This window comes from Calliphora vicina, chromosome 3 (genome assembly GCF_958450345.1).
Source record: "Calliphora vicina chromosome 3, idCalVici1.1, whole genome shotgun sequence".
Classification (NCBI taxonomy): Eukaryota; Metazoa; Arthropoda; class Insecta; order Diptera; family Calliphoridae; genus Calliphora; species Calliphora vicina.
Genome location: NC_088782.1, coordinates 70305990 through 70318630, shown reverse-complemented (window position 1 = coordinate 70318630; position 12641 = coordinate 70305990). Strand labels below are relative to the sequence as shown.

The 12641-nt window shown below is 25.0% G+C and overlaps 2 protein-coding genes across 4 annotated transcripts in view; one reads left to right on the top strand and one right to left on the bottom strand.

Annotated features, from left to right (window-relative positions):
* LOC135954757 (putative uncharacterized protein DDB_G0277255) overlaps positions 1-12072 on the top strand; it is a 158438-nt gene extending 146366 nt beyond the window's left edge. For 2 of the 3 annotated variants that reach the window (XM_065504986.1, XM_065504984.1), the window contains exons 2-4: positions 10380-10697; positions 10771-11260; positions 11451-12072. In XM_065504986.1, the coding sequence (XP_065361058.1) occupies positions 10380-10697; positions 10771-11260; positions 11451-11479 (837 nt within the window). In that variant the 3' untranslated portion in view covers positions 11480-12072. Of the gene's footprint in view, positions 1-3621; positions 4106-10379; positions 10698-10770; positions 11261-11450 lie in introns of those variants that run through there. The other variant, XM_065504985.1, reaches the window with a different exon arrangement.
* The window catches only part of nudC (nuclear distribution C, dynein complex regulator), a 62080-nt gene that overhangs the window by 37581 nt on the left and 11858 nt on the right, over positions 1-12641 (bottom strand). The window lies entirely within an intron of this gene.

The following is a 12641-nucleotide window of genomic DNA, read 5'->3' as shown; positions in this document are numbered from 1 at the left end:
TTAAATTGTCCACAGAAAATACAGTTATACACACGATTTTTTTTTATAGAAAATGCAATTATAAACAACATTTTCTGTATAAAATACTTTTATAGACAAGATTTTCTGTTATACACATAATTTTCTATAGAAAATGATTTTTCATTAAAAAAAACGGTTATGAACAGGAAAATACTGTTATACGCAAAATATTCTATAGAAAATATTGTTATACACAAGGATTTCTATAGAAAAAAACGTTATACACAAGACTTTCCATAGAAAATGTTGTCTATAACAGTATTTATGTAAATTTTTCTTTTTTTTATAAAAAAGAGAACTGTCAGTATATTGTCACATGATAAAAAGTTACCAGGGATTGAGAAAATGGGGCTTAGAATATTAAATTAGTCATGGGTATTCCACGGTACTTTTGAACATAAAATTGTATAAAAAACAGTACAATCATATCAATTTGTCCATGCCTGATCCAGATCCAAAGGGACATTTGAAGATTGGATAGGATCTGCAATGTATTTCATACACAACTTATGTAAAGAAAAGTTTAAACTCATTACACAGAGATACTAAAATGACAATTGACCCTAAGTTAGATTACCAGGGATGTATAAAGTAATTTGTTTGCTTGGTGCAAAGGTAAACAGCGTGTTTTGCACGCACAGAGAGACAGACAGAAGGCAATAGAGAAATCGACTTACAAAGTGCCTCAAAAGTGAGTAAACACTAGTGAATTTTTTGATTTTGTTTAAGATCATGAAAATCATTATAGTCGTAAATCTTTTTTTCAGAACCGAATCCATTATTCAATGGATAGATTTTAGGATTTTCATTATCTTAAAAAACAACAAATAATTTGTGATGTTTACTCACTTTTGAGGCTCTCTGTAGATCATCACAAGGATCAAACATCGAAATACTACTTTCAGACCCGTGTATATCATTATGTACAGAATATGACATAGATACGGCTGGATTGGTTATGTTGACGTAGACCTCAGTCGATCGGTCGATTGCGTCTTATTGTCGTCGACCAACGAATTCGTAAAACCCCTACAACAATAAGTCTTACAGTTCAATTTTGTTCAAAATAAATGGGTTATCATAGCGCTCGCCGTTGAGGGAGTGGCTTTACATACGTCGACTCAAAATCCGAATCTAAAGTCGTCGCTAATAAAGATATTTCGTCCAAAATTGGCATCCTCTTCCAAATGCTTTGAATCCCAGTCGTAGCCATTCATCCAAGATGCGACTCTTTGCTAATAATGATATTTCGTCCCCTTCCAAATGCTATAAAGCCCAGTCAGCGAAAATACGGCCTCTTTATGATAACTGATATTAAAGTCCTGGGTCAGTTGGATCTTGTCCCGACTAAAGTCGAAGTTTGCGTAGATACGAGTTCTTGTGATTGGCGATGTACGGATTTTGGCAGATTGTGTACCGAGCAGTCACAAATCCAGGTCAACTATTTCGTCGGGGAGTAAAATTTATTTTACATTTTTCTTTTTTTCCTTTTTATACTCTTCACCATGAGTGGCAAGGGTAAATATAAGTTTGTCATTCCGTTTGTAATTTCTACATTTTTCATTTCCGACCCCACAAAGTATACATATTCTGGATCGTTATAGATAGCGGAGTCGATATAGCCATGTCCGTTTGTCCGTCTGTGTTTTGAAATCAACTTTCCGAAACCCCCAAATAACTTACATATGTACACAATTCATACATCAATATCTCCGAAATTCTTCCGAGAAAATCGGTCCATAAATGGCTGAGATATAAGGAAAAAACCAGGACAAACCCGATTTTTGACCTATATCTGGATTATTAAGTCATTAATATAGACAATATGGATATCTAATGATAGATATTTCAAAGAACTCTGCAACGACGTATATAAGACCATAGTAAGTTGGTCTACAATGGGTAAAATATATTTTTTAACCCGATTTTTTTAATAAATATTAAAAAAAAAAAAATTTTAAATCTAAAAAGAATTTTTTTTTTAAATATAAAAATTAAAATACAATTTCGAAAAAACAATTTTGGAAAAAAAATTAAATTTGGTTTACCTAAAATATTTAAAATTTTTATTTTAAAGTATAATTTGGTGAAGGGTATATAAGATTCGGCACAGCCGAATATAGCTCTCTTACTTGTTTTTCTTAAAAGTTTTCGGTTTTCTTTTTTCACCACTCTGCATCCGCGACGGTGGTGGAGGGTATACAAATCAAAAATATGAATGTTTATCGAATCACTATATTTAAATTTAAATAACATTTTCTTATATCAGTTTCTTAGTTTGAAAAATAATTCGGGACTTACTTTACACGTTAACCGAAATTTACATAATATTTTTACGATTTTTTATAAACTATTGAATTAACTTGTTCAAAATAACTGGGAAATTTTGCTATTAAAATTACTTTCTTAAAGGCAAAAAATAAATATTTTTTTTTTTTTGGATTTTTTGTGTATTTTTCATTTTAAACCATTCTTGACCTAAATCCATAAAATGGGGTGTGTACTATTACGTTTTGGGTGTTTATAAATGCAATTGAGCTTTTTATTTGAGAGCGGCTTAAACAAAACACTACTACAGCATTTTGTGGCGTAACCAATTTAAAGATTATTGACTTTTTTTCTACCAACAATTTAAAAAAAATTATCTAAAACATAGTAATAAATACATATTTATAGAATAAATATCGAAAAAATTAAACGGTATTAATACAAAACAATCAATAAATAAATAAATATTTAAAGAAAATAAATATTTAGCAGACAGAACAAAACAAATAAATACAAAACAAAACACACATCAAATAGACACTGACTGACGACTGTCACAAAAAAACAATGCGACAATCCAAATCTCAAACTCACACGAATGAATATTTTTTAAACAAACATGAACTAAAAATAAAAACTTCAAAAATGCACGACAATTTTGCAGGGAAGCCGAAACCGAATGCGAATTAAAATTTAAATTAATATGCTGGAAAAAAAGCGAAAATACCAAAAAAATAAAAAAAATAATTAATAAAAACAGCACGCATATTAAAAGATGAACGAAAAATCGTGCATGGCGTGCGTTACTTAACACATCATAAACAATTATATTAAAAAAAGCTAAAGCTAAAGAAAAAGACAAACACAACTTTTTAAAAATATTCTAATAATGAGTTTAAAACACAAAAAAAAAAAAAAATAATATTGGAAATAATCAAAGTGCCAAATGAAGCAAAGATATCAAACACACACACGCTTTTATATGAAAAAAATATAACAAAAATAGAATAATCAAATTGACTGAGAGGAGTGAGTGAGTGGTAGGAACCAAATCAAAATCCGGCAATCTAAAGCCAACAACAACAACGAAAATCACACCAACATTAACAACCTGTTGACAACAAGTTCATACAACAACGACAGCAACAGCATAAAGCTAAAACTGCCAGCCAGCCAGCACCAGCAGCTACCATCCAACGCCAGTTACCAGAGTGATACGTCAAACAACAGCCAACCTTTTTTTTTATTTTTTTCTTGGTTTTTTGCTAAAATTTCTTACTCACACTCACACAGCTATTACACAGATACTCTATACAATGATAATAAAGCTAGAGATTTTTTAGCTTTTAACATGAACGTATGAGCAAACATTTGTTATTTAGAGATTTCAGTTTGATTCTTGATGTTGGATAGATCGGTTCTAGATACGGTTGTTGTTTGAAACAAACACTTACAAAAAACCAACGAACGAAATTATTTGATTTATATTTTTTTTCTTAGTTTTGTTTAATGTTAAAAGCAAAGAACAACTTAAATCAAAATTCCATAAAGAATTTAAGTGTTGTTGTTTAATACAAAGTTAAAACAAAATATTTAAAACGAATCTTGAACAAAAATCCCTTCTAAATAAACAAAAAAAGGATACGATAGTTTTCCAAATCAAAAGCAACTGAAATTAACACAAACCAATTTATTTATTTTAATTGAACAAAAAAAAAAACAAACAAATCAATAACAAAAAACCCAATTGTGATATTTAAACTTTTATTTATTTATAAATTTAACAACAACCTCAAAAAAACAAACAAACCACAAAGTAAGTAAAAAAATAAATAAATTAACAAGTGAAATTAAATTGAAATAAAACAAAGCAAAAAAAAATCACAAAAAAACACACTTCCTTAAACTTCCGCAAATCTGACACACACACAGCAAATTTATTTAAAACAAAACAAATCAAAAATAAAGAAACATTTTTACATTTGTAAACAAATGAAAAGTTTTGCCCAAATTATTCAGAATTAAACCTTAAATGTGAAAACAGTTGAATTTCGAACATATACAGCAAAAGACAAACTTCCTACCGCCTTAAAAAAATCTGCCAAAATCAAATAAACAAACAAACAGTTGGTGAATAAATCTTTCCAAATTTATATTACAAAATAACAAACCTAAACTTTTTTTCTAAATTCGTTATAACAATAAAAAAAATTAAAATTGCAAAATTGGTATTTAAAAATAATTAAAATAAATTAAAATTCAGCCAAGTTAAACATTAATCTTAAATAAAGTTATAAAATTAAATATTGGCTTAATAAAAAAAACTAATAAATAAAATCTAAAGTCTGCCAGACACATTAAATTAAATTTAAATCAAATTGATCAATGAAAATTTTAAATTAACGATTTCTGTGAATGAAAGCAAGTGTAACAAAAACAAAAGATTTGAGACACAAACCTTATCAATGAAAATTTGACTTTAGACTTCTCTTTAATTTATTTTGTTTCAACAGATTTAAAACAGTGAAATTTTAATGATTGAAAACAAAGACTTAAATAATCTTAACTTTAGTGGAGAAAAAATTGTGTAAAAAACTTGGTTAATTGAATTTTTTAATAAATAATTTAAGGAATTTGAAGACAAATTAAAATTGTGCCTTGAAAACAAAAAAATATTTAATGAAAAAAATTATTAAAAAAAAACCTTTGATAGATTTAAAAATTGATTATGAATTCTTTTCTTTTGTTTTTTGATTTAAATTTTTGGTTTGGCAAAAGTAATAAAAATTTCAATTGAGGCCATCAGCACAAAATTAGTGTAACCCTTTTTTTGGGTGCTGTTCAGGTGTTACCTACAGTCCAGTCCTTACATTAACAATAACAATACAAATGTGGGGTAAGCTACCTTTTGGTATTCAAAAGCAGATGGATCTGAAAAAATCGTTTTTCAATAAAGTAATTTAGCAAAAATGGTGTAAATTGAAAATACCACTAAATAAATAGTTTGGGGTTACACCACTTTTGCACTGATAGCCTCAATTAATTTAATATCTTTAACAAAAATTTGATTTATTTCGAATGCTAGCTTTTCAAAAAATAACCCAGATTTTAACATACATTTGAACAAATGTCATTGGGACACATAAAATTACCAGATACTACCATGTTTCTGGCCTAATAACACAAATATTTTTATCAAATGTAAGAAAAAAACTAAGTAAAATTTTAAAACAGAGAACTCCAAAAGCAAATAACCCAACAGATTTACAAAATTTTAAATCAATCAATTATTAGTGAATTATAATTCGTTTTTTCGAATTTCGAAAATTCTAAATTTGTTTTTAATATTAAAATTAACTATTTTAATATTTATAGCTTTCAATTTTTAAATTAATAGAAATTTCGAAAATACGAACATGAATAAAATACAAATTTTAAAAATTCGAAATTCGAAAATAATAAAAACTTCTAATTATGATGATATTTCGAAATTCAAAGAGAATCAAAATTTAAAAATCAAATTCGAACTTCAGTAATTTTTAAATTCTGCAAAATATGCAACTCTCAATTCTAGAATTATTTCATATTTGGAAAATTCAAATTTCGAAAATTTTAAATACATTTTTTTTTAAATTAAAAAAAATTAAATTTCGAAACTAAGAAAAAAAATCGTATTTAAAAAATTATATTTTCGAAATTAATTCTTAAAATTTACCTCTCAAATCAAAATTTAATTCAAATTTCGTAAATTCGAACTAAAACAAATTTATATTACAAAAAATTTTTAAATAAATAAATCTACCTAAAGAAATACTCAAATTTCGAAAATGCGAAATTAAGAAAAAAATGCGAAAATATTTTTTTTGGTTATTTAAAAATGATTATTTTTAATTCTGCATAAATATTGAAAATTTTTCAATTCTATAATCGAAAATTTTTAAATAAAAAATTCAAATTCAAATTTCGAAAATTCAAAAAACAACTATTCGATATAAAAATCTCCCGAATTTAAGAAATTGAATTTTTTATTATTTAAAATTTGTTATTTTTTTATACTAGACAATTTTGAAAAAGAAAATTGTTCATTTAGTTCTAAAATTACGAAAATTCCCAAAAATTCCAACCAATCTTAAATTGTTAGCTTCATTCGATTCTAAAAGATTCTGAAAGCTAATTACTATCTTCGACATTTCAGTATTCCTGATAATTATATAAAATATATGAGAAAATCCATATAAAATTTAGCAATTGATAAAACATCAATATTAAATTATCAAAATAGTTGAAATAATTTGATAATATTTTGTTAAGCTATTCCAAAATTATTAAAGAAACGAAATCTGCTTCTCATAGTGACATTACAACCGTGATAAATCATAAAACTTTCTAAGAAATTTTAATTATTTCTTTATTTTGTGTTTAATTTAACCATTCTAAACTAAAATATTAACTAGTGACTTTTCTTAAAAATTATTTCTCAAATTAAAAGTGTACATGAATTCTACAAAAAAAAATAGTGATATTTGATTAGCGGAAATCTAAACTTAAAAAACTAAGTTTTTAATTAAAAATTTCCTATTAAAACATTAAAACAAAGTGAAGAAAGACACTCAACAATCAAAACAAAAAACAAATAAATATTTTAATATTAAAAACTCAAACTCTTCCAATGAACATTTAAACAAAAGTTGACAACTTACATTTGTTAAAAAGTTAAAGTTAAATATTTTGTGAAGCAACAATGTCTTAATATCAATTTCGATAATGAACTAAAAAAATTGTCATAAAAACTATATAAAAAAAAACAAAAGACTTTAAGGACATAAAATTCAAGTTGTAACAGTTTTAAAATTTTATTACAATACATTTTTGGCAATTCTTTTATTTAAAACAAACATTGATCAATTTAAATGTGTGTTATCGAAAATTCATCAATTTTTATCAAAAATCATAAAAAAAAAATACAAACAAAAGACATTTTTAAAGACGAATTAAACCTTTAAGACCAAATGTATAACAAATACAATACAAAATCATGGTAAAATAGTGTAATCTTTAAAAAATCAATTTATTTTTTATAGTTGTTGAAACATTTTGTTAAATTTATTTCATACAATAGTCAGAGCAATAGTCATAAAAATCTAACTTTGTTTGGTTAAAAATATAGTAATATGATGGTAAAGATATGACATTTTTGGTAGCTTTTAAGTTCAAAACAAATATATCTAAGACACAAACCCTTTTTAGGATGATACGAAGAAGAAAAAAAACAGAAAACTTTCCCCAATACAAAATTTCAACCTTCTGACATTTTAACATTAAAAATCTCCAGACAATCTCTGAATTAAATATGAATATAAAACGAAATCTGTAGGCTAACATAGAAGCTGCAAGATTTTCCTTCCACGACAATATCGAACGAACATTTTTTTGTGCTTAAGTCCTGTCATCCAGTTTTTAAGAGAATTTTGATTTCCTACATGGCTATCACAGTTATTTATATATTTATGTTTAGATTTCCATATTTTTTTTTTAAAATATTAAGAACAAATTTCTAAAAATTATTTAAATTCAAATACATCTTTAAACAAAGAGAAAGGTATATTTGTTAACTGTTGGTTAAAAACAACCAAGCAATAGTTAATATGTTAAAATGATGCTATACTTTAAATAACAAAAACAAATAAATATTATAAAAAGATTTACGACTGAAAACAAGTTTTTGTTTTATTCTAAAATACAACTAAAGCAAAAACAAAACAAAATATCTCAAGAAATTCAAACAAAAAGTGTTAAAAGTTCTTAGAGAGCAAACGAAAAAAAACTCAGAGAAACGAAACTAAATTTTCTGCAAGAGAGTCTATACAAATATTACATTTTAATTTTGAAAACATAAAATTCACAAAAATCTAAACTAAACTACTACTATGACAACTAAAAGATTTATATTAAATTTATAAAAAAGCTTTAAATTTACACACCAAATACAGAAGATTTTGTTTAAAAAAAATCTATAAAATTGATTTAACTGTTTTGTAACGCTTTTAAGGAAATTAGTTAACAATTTAAAGACCAATAAGGCATTAATTAAAATTAGAGCATTATTTAAATGTTTTTCAAAATATAAACATATGTATAAATTTTGTAAAAATTTAGATGGTAGTTTAGGAAAAAAAATAATAAAAAATATATTTATTTTAATGCTTAAAACTTGTTTCATAACATTTTAATTTACAAATTAATTACACTCTTAAATATATTGATTTAACGGAAATTTGTGTCTTAATTATTTTGTTAAAAAAAAAAACAATTCTTGTTTTAACCAGTTGGAAATAATAGTTATGTATCTGTTCACTGTTTCAATTGTGGATATATAAAACCTAGAATTTTCTGATATATTTGCTACAATTAGCCTTCCAGTCGGAATTGTATAGTTTATTTCCATAGATTATTTTAGAAATTTTGAAATTTCGAATGTTAATTGAAATTTTGACAATTCAAAATTATTTATTACAATATTGAATTTGACTTTATTCTATTAGTTAAAATTAAAAAAAAATCAAACTTAAGAAAAGACATAATTTCGAAATAAAAAGTAATTAATAATGTTAAGGCGAAATTTTTTTTTTTTTAAATTAACTTTCAATATTTCTTAAAATTTAAAAAATTCGAAATTATCATAAAAAGCTTAAAATTTCGAAACTAATTGTTTTAATTCTGGACAATAAAAAAAAGTTCATTCTTAATTTCGAAAATTTTAAGCAATATTCAAAGTAAGAAAAATTCGAATTTAAAATAACTAAAATTATGAATATAATCTCATCTCATTTCAAAATTAGAAAAAAAAATAATTTTCAAAATTAAGAAAAAAAAATCAAAATAAGAAATTAAGAAAAATTCGAAGTTAAAAAATATAAATTAATAAAAAATTCTCATTTTAGAGAAAATTAGGAAAAAAATAAATTTCAAAAATTCAAAATTATAAAAAAAAAATCGAAGTTAAGAAAAATTTTAATTTTGAAAATTCCGTAAATTTTTTTTTTAAATAAAAAAAAATAAATATTCGAAATTAAGAAAAAATTTAAATTTCAAAATTGAATTTATTAAAAAATTCGAACTCAAAAAATCTAATTTCAAAATTAAAAAAATTATCTCATTTAAAAATTAGGGAAAAAAACTATTTTCGAAAATTCGATATTAAAAAAAAGTTAAGAAAAATTGAAATTTTGAAAATTCCGTATAAATATTTTTACATTGTGTAAATGTACGATTCTTTAAATCTGTTTATTTTAACATTTTACAAAATTTTGAAAATTCAAAATTAAGAAATATTCAAATTCTAAAAATTTTAAATTAAGAAAAATAAAATTTCGAATTTTAGAAAAAAATCGAAGTTAAAACATTCCACTTTCGAATATACGAAATTAAAAATATGTAGGTAGTATATAGTTTAGAATTAATTATTTGGAAATATGATATTTTTCTTAAACAACAAAATCCTAAAAGAGTTCAAATCATAAAATAAATACAACAAAATATTCAAACTTCCAAAAATTCTAAACTAATTTCAATTTTGCTATTTTTCTAAGCAACATAATTTTTAATTAAAAGTTCAATTCCTAAAAAATACAAATTTATAAGAAAAAATTTAAATCCAAATACTTTGAATTGAATTTAATGAAATGTCAGTACAACAATCTGCTGACATTTACTTAAATAAAAATCAAAATAGAGCTGCTAAAATGTTGCAAAATGTATAGAAATTCATGTGTGAACTTTGGGAGAAAAAGTCAGTTTGACAATCTGTTACTTTTACAGGAGTCACAAAATTTCCAACGCGGTCCAATCTTTGCGAGTGTTGTTTTTTAACAATTCTTAATAATTTTAAAACAGCTATTTTAAATAAAAATCTATTATCGAATTTATTTAATTTCAAACTTGTATTATTAAGAACAACCAGAAAAAACACCAAAAAAACAAAAATATATTCCTTTCACTTTAATAAATTCCTCAATTTAAGCCATTAATTTACATACCAAAAAAACAAAACAAAACCTAATTGGAATTTTTTCTTATTTGTTTTTTTGTAGATGAATGATTACTGGCATATACCCAGAGCTTCACTCTCACCATCCTCCGCATCATCGGCTGTATCGTCAGCATCATCGACACAGCGCAGCAATCGCTCGCAAAATAAACAAAAACTAACGCCCACACACTATAGACAGCAGCAGCAGCTGCCTAGTGGTGTGGCGGTTATAGCAGGAGTTGGAGGAAGACGTGATAGTGAAATGAGCGCCAACACTAGTGCAGCGGTAACAGCAGCTGCAGCCGCCGCTGTATTGGCAGCCGCCAAAAGAGGTTCCAGATCATCTCAAGGTAGCAATGACAGCAATAATAGTACAAGGGTGAGTACGATTAAGAGTTTTTCAATTTCAGTGAAATGAAATACTAATTTCGGTATTTGTGTAATTTTTATAGAGTGCCGCTTCTGGTTCTTTGCTTTTGACAGCAGCGAATTTAGAACGCATGGCTGAGATCCATAAAAAACAACAACAACAGCAGCAGCAGCTAAATCAGCGCACAGCAGCAGTCTCATCAACCTACAATGCAAATTTGGTTCAAGTCTCTAGAGATTATCAATTGGCAGTCATGCCACAGACAACAGATGCTAGAGGAAAAATTAATCATCAACAGCAGCAACAACAACTGCATCAAAATCAACATCAAGATCAGACCCAAACTGATGCTGTCATTAATATTGATCCTAATTTGAATTTTATTAGAACCAAAGATTTGGACACGGTGTCCATAGCCAGCTCAATGCATTTTACTATGGTCAATGGTGAGGCCGGAAATAAGAAAACCAAAAAAGGTTTATGCGATCGTGGCAGACAAGTGACTGTTCTGATCATGACAATGAGTACAATATTTTTATTGCTCATTATTGGTATGGTGTATGCACTAGAAAGTAAGTAGAAATTCTAATCCCACTGCTTTCAAATTTCAATATATTCAATTTTAATTTAGGTACTGAAATCAATTTTTTTTAATAAAAATTCCTTGAAATGATTTCTCTGTTATTTGTCACAAAATTATACTTATTATTATATTAAACCACCAACTAATTTCAATTATTTTTTCTATATTTTCAATTACAGTGCGTGCTCGTGAAATGCCTCAAAGTTAACAACACTTTTTAATTAAAATAACAAAAAAAAACTTTTGAATCTCTTTCCCGCGTAAAAAAAACAAATTAATCAAGAGAAAAGCTAAACTCAATCCAATTAAGAGCAAGTCAATTACCCAAAAGAGAGAGAGAGAAAACAAGAGAAAATCATAAAAATAGTATTTAAATTGGAGAGTTCATTTTACAGTCATTGTAAAAAATTAACGTATACACCATTATTAATTTTATTTAAAAACATTTTTAAAAAAAAGCTTTTTTAAGCTTAAAAGAGAAAAAATCTTAAAAAAGAAAGCAATTGTTAATTAATGAAAAAATTTTAGTTTGTAAGATTATTTATTTTATTTTATACGAAAAAAACATGCAAGAAAAACACATTCTATGTCATCAAAAAAGTAATCACATTAAAACAACAACAAAATATGCCGTGTTTTATCATGAAAAAAACACTTAATTAATTTAATTTATATAGTTTAATTTACTTTTTTTAACAATTAAACAACATTCAAAACAAAAAAGGAAAAACACTTAAAAAGAATTCAACAAAAAAGTTTAATTATTTTTTAAATTCATTAAAAAATAAATTTTAAACCAAACACATACACACCTGCCTTAACTCACACACATAAACACATTGACATATCTACATACACACACACATACATAACATTTTAGTTTTATTATTTTTATTTTTAATTATTTACTTATTTAGAAATCCCCCCAGAGTCACGCACATCTGCTTGTTAAAAACAAAAAATCTAAAAAAATTAAGTTTAAGATTTTATTTAATTCTTTCTTACAATTAAATCAATTAATGTAATTTTTTAGTATTGCGGAATATTTTTTTTTCTTTTTCTTTGTTAATTTATAACATTTAGTTCATTATTATTTAATCTTTATTATTTTTTTTTTTAATTTTTTTCTATTCTGTAATTGTATGAATGTGTTTAATTTTTGTAGAGTAGAGTAGAGAATACATCGTTACATTGTATAATTATGCGCCTTAATTGCTTAAAACAAAAACAAAAAACAACAACAAAATCATGTATTATTTAATAACAAAACATTAATTTTAATTATAAATCTTTTATCCCTGTGATATGTTTAAATAAATCAATTCATATATAAATTCTATTAAAAAAAAATCATGTTTTTTTTGTTCAAT